Source organism: Salvelinus alpinus, chromosome 7, assembly GCF_045679555.1.
Source record: "Salvelinus alpinus chromosome 7, SLU_Salpinus.1, whole genome shotgun sequence".
Classification (NCBI taxonomy): Eukaryota; Metazoa; Chordata; class Actinopteri; order Salmoniformes; family Salmonidae; genus Salvelinus; species Salvelinus alpinus.
Window position 1 is genome coordinate 23,347,536 of NC_092092.1, and position 17,891 is coordinate 23,365,426.

At 40.5% G+C, this 17,891-nt stretch overlaps 1 protein-coding gene across 1 annotated transcript; it reads right to left on the minus strand.

Annotated features, from left to right (window-relative positions):
- Positions 1-7,944: 7,944 nt before the first annotated feature.
- Positions 7,945-15,488, minus strand: LOC139580622 (rho-related GTP-binding protein RhoU-like). Its single transcript, XM_071409489.1, has 4 exons — positions 15,347-15,488; positions 14,460-15,073; positions 13,553-13,611; positions 7,945-11,344 (listed from the first exon to the last, which is right to left on the minus strand). The coding sequence occupies exons 2-4, from the start codon at positions 14,707-14,709 to the stop codon at positions 10,892-10,894; spliced, it is 762 nt and encodes a 253-aa protein (XP_071265590.1). The 5' UTR covers positions 14,710-15,073; positions 15,347-15,488; the 3' UTR covers positions 7,945-10,891.
- Between the last annotated feature and the right edge of the window lie 2,403 nt (positions 15,489-17,891).

The following is a 17,891-nucleotide window of genomic DNA, read 5'->3' on the forward strand; positions in this document are numbered from 1 at the left end:
GAAAGAGTGATTTGGTAGAGTGAACAAGTGACTGTGAATTTGTTTGTTGTACTCAGTCAATTGAAAATGAGGTTAAGAGTTTTGAAACATGAGCCATTTTGATTATCTGTTTTGATTTGTGTGCTAAATTAGTGAAAATGTACAACATAATTGTGAAAATTGCACCAAAGTGATTGAAAAAAACCTGTAATAGTTTGTTTTGAGTAAAAAGATCAGACTTCTTCCTCAGCCATTAAAAGTAATTTCTGTGAAAATTCTGGTTCCTCCCTTGGTTGTATAACATCATATGACTTATTGAGTTGAAATGTGCCTGAAACCATGGTGCTCTGCAGTGCCCTCCTTTTTGGCCTGTGTCAAAACGCATGTTTCCCTGGCCGTGCTGTGTTTTTGCAGTTTACAGAGTACAGAGCAAATGTATTCTATAATTCTCGCACGGAGAAAGGGAGCTATTGGAGATTTTCTGAAAATACCCTTTCTATACATGGGAATGGGTCTATATCTAGACTACTTGTTACTGTGGCTTAGTTTAGAGGCAAAACACACCTACAGTGCATTTGGAAAGTATTCAGACCCCTTCACTTTTTCACATTTTGTTAAGTTACAGCCTTATTCTAAAATACAGCCTTATATTAAATGCATTTTTGTCACCAATCTACACACAATACCCAACAATGTCAAAGTGAAAACAGGTTTTTAGACATTTTAGAAAATGTATAAAAAATAAAAAACAGAAATACCATATTTACGTAAGTATTCAGACCCTTTTCTATGAGACTCGAAATGGAGCTCAGGTGCATTCTGTTTCCATTGATCATCCTTGAGATGTTTCTACAACATGACTGGAGACCTCCTGGGGTTAATTCAATTGATTGGACATGATTTGAAAAGGCACACACCTGTCTATATAACATCCCACAGTTGACAGTGCAAGTCAGAGCAAGACCAAGCCATGAGGTCGAAGGAATTGTCCGTAGAGATCTGAGACAGGATTAAGTAGAGGAACAGATCTGGGGAAGGGTGCCAAAACATTTCTGCAGCATTGAAGGTCCCCAAGAACACAGTGTCCTCCATCATTCCTAAATGGAAGAAGTTTGGAACCACCAAGACTCTCTCTAGAGCAATCAGGGAGAAGGGCCTTGGTCTGGGAAGTGACCAAGAAACTGATGACAAAGCTCCAGAGTTCCTCTGTAGAGATGGGAGAACCTTCCAGGAGGACAACCATCTCCGCAGCACTCCACCAATCAGGCCTTGATGGTAGAGTGGCTAGACGGAGGCCACTCCTCAGTAAAAGGCACATGACAACCCGCTTGGAGTTTGCCATGAGAAACAAGATTCTCTGGTCTGATGAAACCAAGATTGAAGTATTTGGCCTGAATGCCAAACGTCACGTCTGGAGGAAACCTGGCACCATCGCTACGGTGAAGAATGGTGGTGACAGCATCATGCTGTGAGGATGTTTTTACTAGTTAGGATCAAGGGAAAGACGAACAGGGCAAAGTACAGAGAAAGCCTTGATGAAAACCTGCTCCAGTGCTCAGGACCTCAGACTGGGGCAAAGGTTCACCTTCCAAAAGGACAATGACCCTAAGCACATAGCCAAGACAACGCAGGAGTGGCTTCGGGACAAGTCTCTGAATGCCCTTGAGGGGTCCAGCCAGAGCCCGAACTTGCACCCGGTCGAACATCTCTGGAGAGACCTGAAAATAGCTGTGCAGCAACGCTCCCCAGCCAACCTGACAGAGCTTGAGAGGATCTACGGAGAAGAATGGGAGAAACTCCCCAAATACAGGTGTGCCAAGCTTGTAGCGTCATACCCAAGAAGACTCAAGGCTGTAATCGCTGCCAAAGGTGCTTCAGCAAAGTACTGAGTAGAGGGTCTGAATACTTATTTAAATATGATATTTCAGTTTTTATTTATTTTTAAATGAGCAAAAATAAGAAATAAACTGTTTTTACTTTGTCATTATGGGATATTGTGTGTAGATTGATGAGTAAAAACATTAATTTAATCAATTTTAGAATAAGGCTTTAACGTCAGAAAATGTGTAAGAAGGGAAGGGGCCTGAATACTTTCCGAATGCACTGAAGGACGTGTTTTCTACTGAGCCAATCGAATAAACTATAATCAGTGCAAAGACAAAACAAAAGGGATCCATTATTTATCAGCAGCACATACAGTATGGATATGAGGCTCGCAGATGGGGAAGTTCAGCCATCTCACTCTGTTACTTTGCTCCTCCAGAAAATTATAAACAGGGCCTCTTTCTCATCCAACATTTGGAATTGATTAAAGGAGTGCACACACACAACCTGTTTTGTGGTTACTCTAACTGCTATTAACTTTTCTAACCCAAACATTGCCTGCCAAATCCAATAACTCGTTGTGCTGCCTCCCAAGAAACAGTCTCATCTACTGACATTGTTTGTAACAAACTATGGGCCAAGTCTTTTGAACAGCACACACTGAATTTCAGGGTAGGGTTTTGAGGATGGGAAGACATAATCAATGTCTGGTGTGGACCCATTCAAAAACTTCATGAGGTGTCTTGTTTGTTCTTTATAGAGATTTTCACCAGAGTGATCTGACAGTGGACTCAAGAGATATGTTGTCCTCATTTCACCCATCTTGTGTGTATACAGATGTAGGATATTAATTTGAGCCAGTTTGCTACAGCAGGAAATTAATCCTGCTGTAACAGGAAATGTGAATTATTATGTGGATAATAATGAATTTACATATTTGTAGGGGTTGATACATTTTTAGGGAAGGGAAAATCGAGTCTGAAATTTCAAAATGGAAATTACAAACTTCAGAAACCTTTTAAAACCTCAAATACACTACATGTTCTACATTTTCCTGCAACAGCATGATCTAACTAAGATCGTACATCTGTACATTGTATCCAAAGAAGAGCATTAGTAGGTTGGGGGATTCAGACTAGGTCATCATTGTTGCTTTTCTCTGTCAGCACATGGAGTAACAAGTGGACCATAATTTCCTGCCAGTGATGACCTGGGCAGCAACCCAGAAAAATTACTTTTCAACATCCATCCAGGCTTGAGCCTCTTAGAAATCACAGCTTTACTTGATCTGCCAAGTACCTCTGTTCTGCTTACAGCTCCATGCCCCACGTTTGCAACTCTGTGATAACATTTGGCTTTTCTGCAGCTGTTGTACATCTACATTGGCAAATCCCTCAGGCCACTGGTATATCTCCCCCAGTGGTGTAAAGTACTTAAGTAGAAATACTTTAAAGTACTACACACAGTCATTTTTGGGGTATCTGTATTTACTATTCATCTTTTTGCTTTTACTTTTACTTTGCTTTTACTTTTTTACTTTTTACTTTGACTTCACTACATTCCTAAAGACAATAATGTACTTTTTACTCCATACAATGTTCTTGACACCCAAAAGTAATCGTTACATTTTGACAGGAAAATGGTCCAATTCACACACTTTTCAAGAGAACGTCCCTGGTCATTCCTACTGCCTCTGATCTGGCAGACTCACTAAACACAAATGCGTTGTCTTTAAATTATGTCTGAGTGTTGGAGTGTGCCTCTGGCTATCTGTAAATATATATTTTTTTTAAACAAGAAATTCCATTTACTTAAGTACATTTAAAACCAGATACTTTTAGATTTTTACTCAAATGGTATTTTACTGGGTGACTTTCACTTTTACTTGAGTCAATTTCTATTAAAGTATCTTTAGTTTTACACAAGTATGACAATTGAGTACTTTTTCCACCATTGCTCTCCCCCTCCCTTTAGGAAGAGTTATCCAATTTGTCTTGCAAGGCCTTCTTCATAGATGTGGGCATCGGTATGCATATGTCAAAACTGTACCAGGGCCGGTCCTGGCCATTCTGCCACCCGAGGCAAGACCAACAAATTGCCTCCCCTACAAGAATAGTCCCAGTAAGCAAAATTATAATAAATATTTTTCCAGATGTTGAAGTTAGGTTCACGTTAGGTTCTGAATGAAAGGTGAAAAGACGTCTTTCCAGACGTTGAAACCGGTTCATGTTCGATTCTGAAGGAAAGTTGAAAAGTTTCGATTTTTGGTTCCAACCGCCGTGTCTTTGTGAGACGCAGAGGTGGTGAACGGATGATCTCCGTATGTGTGGTTCCCACCGTGAAGCATGGAGGAGCTTGGTGTGGAGCATGGTGTGATGGTGTGGGGTTTCTTTGCTGGTGACACTGTCAGCGATTTATTCAATGCACACAATGCAATGAATTCAATGCACACTTAACCAGCATGGCTACGACAGCATTCTGCAGCGATACGCCATCCCATCTGGTTTGGGCTTAGTGGGACTATCATTTGTTTTTCAACAGGACAATGACCCAACACACCTCCAGGCTGTGTAAGGGCTATTTGACCAAGAAGGAGAGTGATGGAGTGCTGCATTAGATGACCTGGCCTCCACAATCACCCAAACTCAACCTAATTGAGAGGGTGTGTGGGATGAGTTGGACTGCAGAGTGAAGGAAAAGCAGCTAACAAGTGCTCAGCATATGTGGGAACTCCTTCAAGACTTTTGGAAAAGCATTCCAGGTGAAGCTGGTTGAGAGAATGCCAAGCGTGTGCAAAGCTGTCATCAAGGCAAAGGGTGGCTACTTTGAAGATTCTAAAATATAAAATATATTTTGATTTGTTTAACACTTTTTGGGTTACAACATGATTCCATATGTGTTATTTCATAGTGTTGATGTCTTCACTACTATTCTACAATGTAGAAACGAGTAAAAATAAAGAAAAACCTTTGAATGAGTGGGTGTGTCCAAACTTTTAACTAGTACTATACATGGTAGGCCTACCATTTGTAAAACACCCAAAAAATACCTCCGGTCCGGACATGACCCCAAAAATATGTCAGAAATACGTTGGCCCGTGCTTACTGGGTTGTAGCCTACTATGTCACCCCCCATAATGGAATTTGATGAATGCCCATCCATGTGGTAGGGCCACCGTTTGTAAAATAGGTTGTAGCATTGGCTTTATTAGTCCTGATTCCTGTGAGTAATCAATTTGGATATTTAAGCTCTGAATATCAGCTACCCAACTTTATCAGGAGGAGTTATTCTGAGCCTATTTGCAATGTGTTTACACAGCGGGAAATGCATAAGAATTTATTTTTTGCTGTGATCAATTTGTAAAAAATCTAAGTATACAAACTTGAAATCACGAATCAGGACAATTCAATGCCAAGAGTGCGCAAAGCTGTCATCAAAGCAAAGGGTGGCTACTTTGAAGAATCTCAAATATATATATTTTTATTTTATTTGTTTCCCACATTTTTGGTTACTACATGATTCCATATGTGTTATTTTATAGTTTTGATTTCTTCACTATTATTCTACAATGTAGAAAATAGTAAAAATAAAGAAAATCCCTTGAATGAGTAGGTGTGTACAAAATTTTGACTGGTACTGTACATATTACCTCAATTACCTCAAATAACCGGTGCCCCCGCACATTGACTCTGTACCGACTCTGTTATTTTATTGTTGCTCTCGAATTATTTATTTTCCTTTTTTTTTTTTTCAGTTTATTTGAGTAAATACTTTCTTAACAATTATTTTTCTTAACGGCATTGTTGGTCAAACCTGTCTGGGATATTCGGGATGGTAGCGTCCCACCTCGCCAACAGCCAGTGAAATTGCAGGGCGCCAAATTCAAAACAACAGAAATCCCATAATTAAAATTCCTGAAACATACAAGTATTTTACACCATTTTAAAGATAAACTTGTTGTAAATCTAGCCACAGTGTCCGATTTCAAAAACGCTTTACGACGAAAGCACACAAAACAATTATGTTTGGTCAGCACCTAGTCACAGAAAAACACAGCCATTTTTCCAGCCAAAGAGAGGAGTCACAAAAAGCAGAAAGAGATTAAATGAATCACTAACCTTTGATGATCTTCATCAGATGACACTCATAAGACTTCATGTTACACAATATATGTATGCTTTGTTCGATAAAGTTCATATTTATATCCAAAAATCTTAGTTTACATTGGCGTGTTATGTTCAGGAGTTCCAAAACATCCGGTGATTTTTCAGAGAGCCACATCAATTTACAAAAATACTCATAATAAACATTGCTAAAAGATACAAGTGTTATGCATGGAACTTTAGATAAACTTCTCCTTAATGCAACCGCTGTGTCAGATTTCAAAAACACTTTACAGAAAAAGCACACCATGCAATAATCTGAGTACGGCGCTCAGACACAAAAACAAGCCATACAGATACCCCCCATGTTGTGGAGTCAACAGAAGTCAGAAATAGCATTATAAATATTCACTTACCTTTGATGATCTTCATCAGAATGCACTCCCAGGAATCCCAGTTCCACAATAAATGTTTGTTTTGTTCGATAAAGTCCATCATTTATGTCCAAATACCTCTTTTTTGTTTGCGCGTTTAGTACACAAATCCAAACTCAGGAGGCGCGGGCAAGTCCAGGCGAAAGTTCAGACGAAAAGTCATATTACAGTTCGTAGAAACATGTCAAACAAAGTATAGAATCAATCTTTAGGATGTTTTTATCATAAATCTTCAATAATGTTTCAACCGGAGAATTCCTTTGTCTGTAGAAATGCAATGGAACGCAGCTAACTCTCACGGGAGCGCGCGAGACTCAGCTCATGGCACTCTGCCAGACCCCTGACTCCAACAGATCTCATTCCCCCCTCCTTCACAGTAGAAGCATCAAACAAGGTTCTAAAGACTGTTGACGTCTAATGGAAGCCTTGGGAAGTGCAATATGACCCCATAGACACTATATATTCGATAGGCAATGACTTGAAAAACTACAAACCTCAGATTTCCCACTTCCTGGTTGGTTTTTTTCTCAGGTTTTTGCCTGCCATATGAGTTCTGTTATACTCACAGACATCATTCAAACATTTGTAGAAACGTCAGAGTGTTGTCTATCCAAATCTACTAATACTGTGCATATCTTAGCTTCTGGGCCTGAGTAGCAGGCAGTTTACTCTGGGCACCTTTTTATCCAAGCTACTCAATACTGCCCCCCAGTCCCAAAGAAGTTAATGGCTTGCAAGTAAGCATCTCACTGTAAGGTCCACACCTGTTGTATTCAACGCATATGACAAATACAATCTGATTTGATAAATATTTTGCGTCCCCGCCTTTCACAAAGTGGGCACTTCTTATCACAGGGCGGCATCAGCGCTCACCTAAAAAGCCCATATGCCACTGGTTGAGAGAAATTGTCATTGTTTTGGGGCAGAATTATGTGAGTTTTTATGTTTTGTTGGAGGTGCGTCTTGGTCAGTTTAGCTTAGAAAATGCCGCCCTCGTCAATCTGCCACCATTGGCAGCCGCCTAATCCTGCCTAATGAGCGGGCCGGCCCTGATCTGTACCATCTAGACATCTCTCACATTTATTCTGGTCTCAGTTGTCATGTGGGACTGTATGGTTGAGCAAGAGCTCTACATATTGCACCACCAACACACACATCACTGCAATATGAAACAATCACAGAAAAGTGGCCTGAAAATGTCAGTCATTAAGCAGGGCCAGCTTCTGGCTGAGAGAATAGAGCAGGCTGTCAGCCTAACAGAAAGTTTGAATGACTGGTAAAGACTTCAGATGATTGGCCTAATGGCTCATAGCTGTGACTGCAAGTGAAAGCATAAGGGGCTTTCTATATCAACATTTAATTTCATATTTCAATTTCAACTGCATAAACTCTCCCTGTTCAAGTACATTTTTACAATATTGACTGTATTCGGGTTCTGTTAATACCGTTGACATAATTACACTATCCAGTATTGAGCCATAGTTGTTCAGTCAATCAAGCATTAATTTGTTATAAATATGTAATTACAAATATCACAAAGGAAAAGAGTTTCAGATACATTGGAATGGATTTGTTAGGGTTTTGTAACAAACACAAAACCCAGATTGTATACCAAATATTCTTTATTTTCCAAAGGTATCAAACTACAGACAAACAGATCTTTGTTCTGACATTACACTGAATGCGAGCTGTTATTTCATCACAACCCCATCCCCCACAGAGCCCTGAACATAGATCATGGAACCTCCATGTTTGCTGGAAGTCATAGCTTGGAAACTCAAGAGTATATATATAGTACACCATGTGATGTGTACTGTAACAAAGATACTCATTTGAAGAAATGCATCATTGTTAAATGCATTTGTGTTGAGAAAATAATCCACACAATACTGAGAAACTGGTCATTGGAAGAAGTTTGAAAATTCTATGACGCGATGAAGAAGCCAACCTTCAAAATGACCTAGAAAAAAAAGGTATGTGCACCACTGTCCACTAACACTTACCGCATACCCACATCACATCCAAAGACCCATCCTATTTAAAGCATTTATGTCACATTTCAATTTCACCCATTTCCCTGTATTTTCCTTTTCAAGAAATAACTAGTATTTCATAACGAGTAGATAAATTGCTGTACATTATTATTTATGTATATTCATGGTGTATGTGATGATAAACATTTAACTGACTTTTAACTGCATTTAACTGCAACATGGTCTACTAAGTGATCCAGTGAAACATTAACTTCTCCATTCTCTCTGTCTTCCATCATAATTCACTTTCAGAGGTCCATCACACATCCACAGGTGACACATCCAGGTCATCTAAGGAGGTTAACATGATCATGCAGGTAACTATCGTTTACCCCAAGGTTTAGTTTGGCATTCTACTGGAAGAGCTATTACGAGGCTTGAAACACAATATCACTGAAAGAAATGACGGTTAACATTTTGAAATTCAAATAATGTCATATCTATGGGCCTACCTAAATCAGAACACGGTATTTACAGAGACAGACATCCCATACACATCCCAGTGATATGGAATATAGGTATTGACAACCTTTTTCAACCAGTTCCAAGATGATGGTGCTGTTAAGCTTGCTCCGGATAGTAAACACGCTCTTTCCAGGGTATTGGTTGCAGAAAGATACTAAATGACTTGATTGGCTCATAGTCATTAATAACAGCTAGCAGAGTATGGTAGTTAAGATCAGTTAACATTGACTCAGCTGCAGTCAGCCCTCTATTATCTCTGTATTATTTTGGCCTAGTCATCTGGGGATGTTTCTGCCTGTGGTGTTTTATCTAAGGAAATCTAAATACCCAGGTTTGTATTATTTTGCTAACATCACCCTATTCTCTCCAAATTGTCTGAACTTCCCGGGAATCTGGTAACCAGGAGTGTCTAATAGTTTGATCCATGACCTATTTTCCTATTTAACCCTTCACTTCTATCATGATTCCAATGCACACGTAACCAAACAAAATTAGCATTACATAGGCCATCAGGCCCATTCAATCAGATATCATATTTTTGCTATCATGATTTAAATCAAACATGATACTACAACAGACATTGTAAAACCCCAGAGTAATGGAAACTGTACAGAATAGAGGGATGGGCAAAGTCTACTGATAACAACAGGGGTACACATTAAATGTGTTGTCCATTAGACCTGTTCTTTATTCAGTGTAATCTAAATATCCAAACTGCCTCTTCATATACAATTAATTATGCACTATAGTCCACAGGTCTGGTTGCGGTACAGTTCTCAGTTGGACATTCATACAGTAAATAAAAGATTGCAGTGAATATATATATATAACTCATGGTTCACAGTAAAGATATATTGCATTGAAATGTTATGTTGAAAAAGTTGATTTCATTTTTGGAGAAGATCATCATTCATTGCTATAATATAATGCTTAACATTGCACTTCAAAACTAATAAACAACCCAAAAGAGTATTAGTACATCATTTGTGTGACTCTTGGTAAAAGTTAAAAAGACTTCCAAGAATTTAACAAAGAAATGTTGACTCACTTATATTGTGTACAACGTGGACAGTAAACAATTGATAGACAAACTAGTCGTATTAGGTTGACATTCTGTATGTAATTTAAAATAAAATATTGCTCCTCCACTTTTAAACTCCTAGAATAGACATTAAAAAACGTAATTTGTCCCCTCCTCACAGTAGACCTAAACATACCTTCCGACACATAAATCAAACAGTGGACATGTTACAAATGCATTTGAAGCCCATAAGGAGCCCTTTAAATGTTACCATGGCGGTATTTGTTTACGACTCCCCGGGTGGTGTTTTGTTCAAGTAAACCAAAGCTCAACAGGTCCAATTCCAGCACATAGCTAGAGACTGATCCTCATGTGAGCTTGGACAGAACCCATGTCCTAATGTAAATACCAGTTCGAAATTCTGAAAAACAGTATTTGAGTGGTTTGTACATTAGACGACAAGCTAAACAAGAACCAGAATGAAAACAATGAAAGTTACACAGTACTCTCCTCGAATTATCTGATTACAGCACTGCATTTTTCTTTTAACATAGGAACTACTAAATCAAAGGGACGGTAAATCCCACGTCGGGAAGTTGACTCAATGTCATACGCCAAATTAATCTGAGTTTACATACACTTACCATGGGAAAGGTCAGAGTAAACCAGGTCAATAAAACAACAACATAGACCCTCCTAGTTATCAAGAGGGTTTGATCTTTCACAGTTGTCTATCGGAAGCTGTGTGTCCTTCAGGATCATGGATATAACACAGGGGAAAGTCAATAAGTAGTCTTATCAAACTGCACTTTGAGGGAAGTCAGATCTGTCTCCATTGCAGTTCACGTTGGTAAAGCAAAAATAGCACAAGGTCAGTGAGGCCTAACCTTCACATATCTCAGATACTCCAGACCAGACCTTCGCCCATATTCCAGTCGCTGTTTTCCTTACTGCCCTGAAGTCTTTTAACATGCTGACATGGAACCAAAATTGGCACCCATGCGTCCCTACTGTCGCACGTGTAGACAGAGGCTAGGCCACACAACAGTACTTCTTCCAGCATGACCTAGAAATCTTCTTCATCTTCTCTGGAGTCCGTTTTTTCAGTCGATGCTGCTGCTGACTGTCGGAGTGCTGGATGCTGGCCACGATGGCTGCGTCAAACACCTCTTTGAGATTCTTCTGGGTGAGTGAGGAGCACTCCATGTATGACACGGCCCTCATGTCCTCGGCACACTGCTGGGCCTCCTGGGGCTCCACTGGCCTTTCTTTGTACTTTGCCAGCTCGATCAGAACCTTGACGTCCTCCCGCAGGTCCGACTGGGTGCCCACCAGAACCACCGGCGCCTGGGGGCAGTGCCGGCGAATCTCCGGCACCCATTTCTCTGTGACATTCTGGAAAGAAGAGGGGCTGACAACACTGAAGCACAGCAGGAAGATGTCTGCGTTGGTGTAGCAGAGCGGACGCAGTTTGTCAAACTCATCCTGCGGGAAGAGGAGAGGAGAGTTCATGACACGACCTGATAACTAGTAGAACCAAGAAGGGCCATGCTCAACACAATATTCCTCCTTGTGAAAAGGTATGAGTGCAGGAATGGAAAGGGCATAGCCATAACTAAGAGAAGGAAAATCCTGCTCTTATTGGCTAAGATGTCACCATGTGCATGGCTGTAACTAGTGGCGCCTCTGCCTCATGACGTAGTCTCTCTGGCAGGCAGGAAAACACAATCCGTGTCCACAGCCTGACAACACATGACACTTCTATCAGTTTCTGTTAGAGTGAAAGTGTTCTGTTTACATGCCATAGTGCTTCTGACTGGGGACAGCACTTTCAGCATAGCCTATAGTTGATTTTAATCTCCTCCAATGTTGGTGACTGACATGCCATTGCGTAATGTATTGTTGAAGGCACTGTTTTTCCGACCAGCATATCTTGAATGTTAAATCAAAAAAACTGCCAAAAGCTAAATTGGAGAAGAGAGGGAGCATTGTTAAATTGCTATAACATGTCTATTATAGATTAAAATAATGACATGCACCATAGTCCACACTTTTGACTCCCAAAAGGAATTTGTGATGACGATCATGCAGCTAAATCATGTGAAAGAGACAAAGTGTGATGAGGCTGTTGAGAGGGTACAGGAGCAAAACATTTATGATTTGCAGTTGGCACAGCCAACCACTACCCCGCTGCCAAACTCTAAGTATAAAGATATGTAATTTTCACCAGCTAAAGAGATGGAGTGGAGCAGTGACATCATTTCTATCATGTATTAGTGGCAGCACAGCATTGCAGGGGATTTACAGCGGTAAGCATCTAACCCATGGGCCATTGCACTGACGCCAATATGGGTGCTTATCTTCGCTAATGTGTGTTTAGTCCTTTTATCTGGCAAACATATTACGCAACATTCAGATTACATTTGCATATCTCCAAAACATCTAGTTCTACTGTGATTTCAACTGGAGGAAAGATAACCATGGCATTCCACTGAGATTATATTTAGCTGTTTATTGTCAAAGCATGCGTTCCCCGCTCTCTCACTCTTTCATCTGTTCCTCTGATACACCCAGCTTATGTGTACCCATTGCTTCCTGGAAGAGATTTTAAAACTGTATTTCCATCCTCAGGAACCCAATGAGGTCAACAACATAAACAGTGAGGGACACTGTAGTTGGTATTCAGGAAATCTTCTGCATGTTTAGTATGCTAAATACATGGACTCTGTTATGAAGAGGGGAGCTGGATGACATCGACAGCTAATCGACAGCTAATATATATTATCTTCATTAATTGGCTCAACCACTTTCTCACATTTGCATGGGGGGGGGGGGGGGGGGGGGGGGCACTGGTGCATCTGAAGCATGTGCTTTCGCAATTATTATTTTGGGCTGTCACATGAAAGCTAATTATTCATGGCATGCAAGCGCAAATGTCATCTTCATTATTTGTCAATGTATGCTAAGTTTAACTATGTAATAGGCCTAACTAAGTTATAACTACTATATTGTTTGCATTGTCTTGTATAAAGCTCCAAACACCTTGCAAACGATATTGCTTGCATTGTCTTGATGTCTAATGAAAAGCCTATCCTCTCAGAGCCTCTCTGCTCGCTTTCCAAAGAGACGAAGCAGAACCCGATGAACTCACAGAGCACAGCCTGTGTCTAGACAGAACCGCTCTAGATCTCTCTTGGTCTGCTTTCCAGGGCTGTTTTCCACTGTTGACTCTCTCCAGCCTGCTCTGCTCCTCAGAAACAGACCCATCTCGCGTTTCCTCTGACCAGCCCCAGCTGTGCCGAAGCTTACGTTTCCTTTCCAGGCTCAGATTCAATTCATTACAATTATAAGGTTTCCTATCTGTAATCCCCCCAAGCCGGTTACCCCCTCCCATGTGGGGGAGACAGCAGTTTATCTGAGTAACCTCATTTTTGGTGCAGAATCACGACTGGACAAAAACACTGCTGGAGCACAGCAATTTAGACAGATCACTTCCCTCCCCTACATTAGTAGACTACATTTGACCTCATTCTGTACATCTACTAGTCTGGTAATGCATAGGGGTTAGAACAAGTTTGAGAAATTCTAGGAACAGCAAAAAGGCCAACTTGTTTGTTTTTAGCCAATCCTTCAGACTTCCAGGATAGTTGAGATAATATCAAACTGTCGTATATGTGTATTTTAATTACAAACCTGGCCAGCTGTGTCACAAAGCTGCAGTTTTACTGGCTTGCCATCAACTGCCACGACCGCTGAAAAAAAAACAATTATACATTTAATCAGCCAATATAACAAAGAAATTAGCAACCAAAATGCCATTATATACTGTTACGGACTGAATAGTGTTGTAATGGACAAACTATTGAGTATAATAATTACCATAGTCTTCCTGTTGCCGCCAATGTATGGCAGAAGACAATTGGCAACATTTTTACTAAAGCTGAATAGAAATGTTTTGTCAGTCTCAGTTCAAAATATACACTGAGTGTACAAAATATTAGGAACACCTCCTTCAAGAAATACTGACCAGGTGAATCCGGGTGAAAGCTATGATCCCTTATTGATTTCACCTGTTAAATCCACTTCAATCAGTGTAGATGAAGAGGAGGAAACAGGTTAAATAAGGATTTTTAAGCCTTGAAACATTGTGTATGTATTGCCATTCAAAGGCTGAATGAGAAAGACAAAATATTTAAGTGCCTTTGAACTGGGTATGGTAGTATGTGCCAGGCACACCGGTTTGAGTGTGTCAAGAACTGCAAGTTGCTGCTGGGTTTTTCACGCTCAACTGTCTTTGTGTGTATAAGAATAGTCTACCACCAGAAAGACATCCAGCCAACTTGACACAACTGTGGGAAGCATTGGAGTCAACATGGGCCAGCATCCCTGTGGAACGCTGTTCTGAGGGCAAAAGTCGTTGCAACTCAATATTGGGAAGGTGTTCCTAATGTTTTGTACACTCAGTGTAGGCTACTCATGAATTCACATAAATGGGCCGTTAAAACCGCACGATAAAAACAAGAACTTGCATAGCCCAAAAATACCAATAATAAGTCCTAATAGCCGATTAATAAAAAAAGGCACATATTTGTCAAGTTACCTGCAAAATTATCAAAAGCAGTTGGGACATATTCAGTTGGATATCCATTTGTGGTGTAGCTGACAATCAAGCTCGTTTTCCCAACTGCCCCGTCACCGACAAGCACACACTTCACTTTGCGCTCTACGCCACCGGACCGACACTTGGAGCCCGAAAACGACTCTCTGTTCCGAACCCTCCGAGGGGGAACCGGTGGGACCGCCGCCGACACTGCTACAGGTTTATATTCTCCATCGCCCTGGGGAGGCATCGCCTTGTGGTATCGCCAATGGAACCGTCCAGCGACCAGTTAATCCAAATTTTGCCAAACTATTCGTTTCCTAAATCTGACATCAACTGGAATTTCACAAGAACTGTCCCTTATCTTCTGTAGTGTTTCCATGGCTGGAAAAAGTGTAGCCTTTCTATAAAGACGAAGCAGACAACTTGATGTCAATCCCCCACTGTGCATAAATGAATTCCCCAAGCAATAAATCCTATTAGATAAAATGTTTCCAACCCGTATGATTTGAAGTTCCTTTCCTGAATCTTTTCCAGAGTTGTATTTCGCACTCAACCTCCTCAAAAAAAGCACAGCCTCCTACTCGTGAGCAGCATGACATCAGGAAACACCACTGAGTTAGAAAAAAATGTGCACCATTGACCAATAGCAATAAGCAAGCTTGCTCCCACCCCAAACTAAAATAAATAAATACGCTGGAAACATACAGCAAATACATAATTTGTAAGACTTCGTCTGTTAAATGGTTTATAATACTCTTCTATTCATGGTTAAGTTTTAACAGGCGAAATTGTTACATGTGTTGGAAACAATTGTTACATTTGTATCCCTCAGCCTGTTTGATCTCACCAAGGAGTTACAACAAAAACATGTGGCTACAACCTACCACTTCTCTCCGATGATACGGCTGCGCGACACAGTAGCTCAAATCTGCTACCTGGTGGACTTTGACAGGAAATATTATATATTGATTGACGACGTTAGAGACAAAGATGTAGCGTCATGTCAGCAGCATTAGTGTTCTGTCAGCAAAATTAAGACTTCCGGTTTGCAGATTTTGCCTTCCAAATAAAAGTATGCGTTAAAACGCTATGTGTTGTTAATAAATCAATAATTTTTGCAGCTTTGCATAGCGCATAATGTTAAAATGTTATAATTTTGTAACTACACCGGGGAAAATTCTAAACTAAAGACAATTAGTGCTTTATATAAGATAAATAATATAAGGTGGAGAATATTGAGAATAGTTAAAGCTTAAATAAATGAATGTAAAGAACATCATATTCGACAGATCCTATTAATCTAGCACTAAAGTCTATATATGATGTTATTTCTTGGATGACTGTCGTGTAAATACCCAGTAGCCCTTTCTACTCCACCCATTCCATTGTTCCAAATGCAATACACTGTAGGCATATAAATTACATATTGTCTTATTGAGCAAAAACTATTCTGTTCACCACAGTAAAAGTATTTTAAGGAAAACTCAGTAGGGTCTGTAGAATATATGGTGTCATTTCATGGGGCTCTGAATAATACGGAGTGTTGATGGCCTTTTACTCCACCCACTCCATTGCCCACAATGCGAATCTCAGTACATGGAATAAATATTGGCTTATAAAGCAAAAACTATTCTGGGTACTGCAGTAAAAGTACTGTAGGGAATACTCAGTAGGGTATGTAGAATGTATACAACGGCCAGCAACACTTTGTATTATTTTAGATATTTTTTCTCTATAAGCCAAAATGTAATTTATAGGCATACCAGTGTATTGCAATAGGACCAATGGAATGGGTTGAGTAGAAAGGGCTACTGGGTATTTAGACCAAAGTCATCCAAGAAGTAACACCATGTAGATTGAAGTGCTAGAGCAATAGGGTCTGTAGAATATTAAAATCTTTAGATTAATTTACTTAAGCTCCAACTATTATTTTTATTTCACCTATTTAACCAGGTAGGCCAGTTGAGAACAAGTTCTCATTTACAACTGAGACCTGGCCAAGATAAAGCAAAGCAGTGCGACAAAAACAACAACACAGAGTTACACATGGGATAAACAAATGTACAGTCAAAAACACAATAGAAAAATCTATATACAGTGTGTGCAAATGTAGTAAGATTAGGGAGGTAAGGCAATAAATAGGCCATAGTGGCGAAATAATTACAATTTAGCATTAACACTGGAGTGATAGATGTGCAGATGATGATGTGAAAGTAGAGATACTGGGGTGCAAAAGAGCAACAACAAAAAAATAACAATATGGGGATGAGGTAGTTGGGTGGGCTATTTACAGATGGGCTGTTTACAGGTGTAGTGATCAGTAAGCTGCTCTGACAGCTGGTGCTTAAAGCTAGTGAGGGAGATATGAGTCTCCAACTTCAGTGACTTTTGCAATTCGTTCCAGTCATTGGCAGCAGAGAACTGGAAGGAAAGACGGCCACAGGAGGTGTTGGCTTTGGGGATGACCAGTGAAATATACCTGTTGGAGCGCGTGCTATGGGTGGGTGCTGCTATGGTGACCAGTGAGCAGAGATAAGGTGGAGCTTTACCTAGCAAAGACTTACAGATGACCTGGAGCCAGTGGGTTTGGCGACGAATATGTAGCGAGGACCAGCCAATGAGAGCATACGGATCGCAGTGGTGGGTAGTATATGGGGCTTTGGTGACAAAATGGATGGCACTGTGATATACCACATCCAATTTGTTGAGGAGGGTATTAGAGGCTATTTTGTAAATGACATCGCCGAAGTCAAGGATCGGTAGGATAGTCAGTTTTACAAGGGTATGTTTGGCAGCATGAGTGAAGGAGGCTTTTTTGCGAAATAGGAAGCTGATTCTCGATTTAACTTTGGATTGGAGGTGCTTAATGTGAGTCTGGAAGGAGAGTTTACAGTCTAGCCAGACACCTAGGTATTTATAGTTGTCTACATATTCTAAGTCAGAACCGTCCAGAGTAGTGATGCTGGTCGGGTGGGCGGGTGCAGGCAGCGATCGATTGAAGAGCATGCACTTAGTTTTACTAGCATTTAAGAGCAGTTGGAGGCCACAGAAGGAGCGTTGTATTGCGTTGAAGCTCGTTTGGAGGTTTGTTAACACAGTGTCCAAAGGAGGGTCAGATGTATACAGAATGGTGTCGTCTGCGTAGAGGTGGATCAAAGAATCACCCACAGCAAGAGCGACATCATTGATAAATACAGAGAAAAGAGTCGGCCCGAGAATTGAACCCTGTGGCACCCCCATAGAGACTGCCAGAGGTCTGGACAACAGGCCCTCCGATTTGACACACTGAACTCTATCTGAGAAGTAGTTAGTGAACCAGGCGAGACAGTCATTTGAGAAACCAAGGCTGTTGAGTCTGACGATTCACAGAGTCGAAAGCCTTGGCCAGGTCGATGAAGACGGCTGCACAGTAAAGTCTTTTATCGATGG

Excerpts from the sequence above, each read along its gene's own strand:
- LOC139580622 (XM_071409489.1), bottom strand. The coding sequence starts at position 14,709 with ATGCCTCCCCAGGGCGATGGAGAATATAAACCTGTAGCAGTGTCGGCG. Across the intron at positions 13,612-14,459 it reads TGCTTTTGATAATTTTGCAG|CGGTCGTGGCAGTTGATGGC; the intron begins GTAACTTGACAA and ends TTTTTTTTTCAG. Across the intron at positions 11,345-13,552 it reads TTTGTGACACAGCTGGCCAG|GATGAGTTTGACAAACTGCG; the intron begins GTTTGTAATTAA and ends CTCTTCCCGCAG.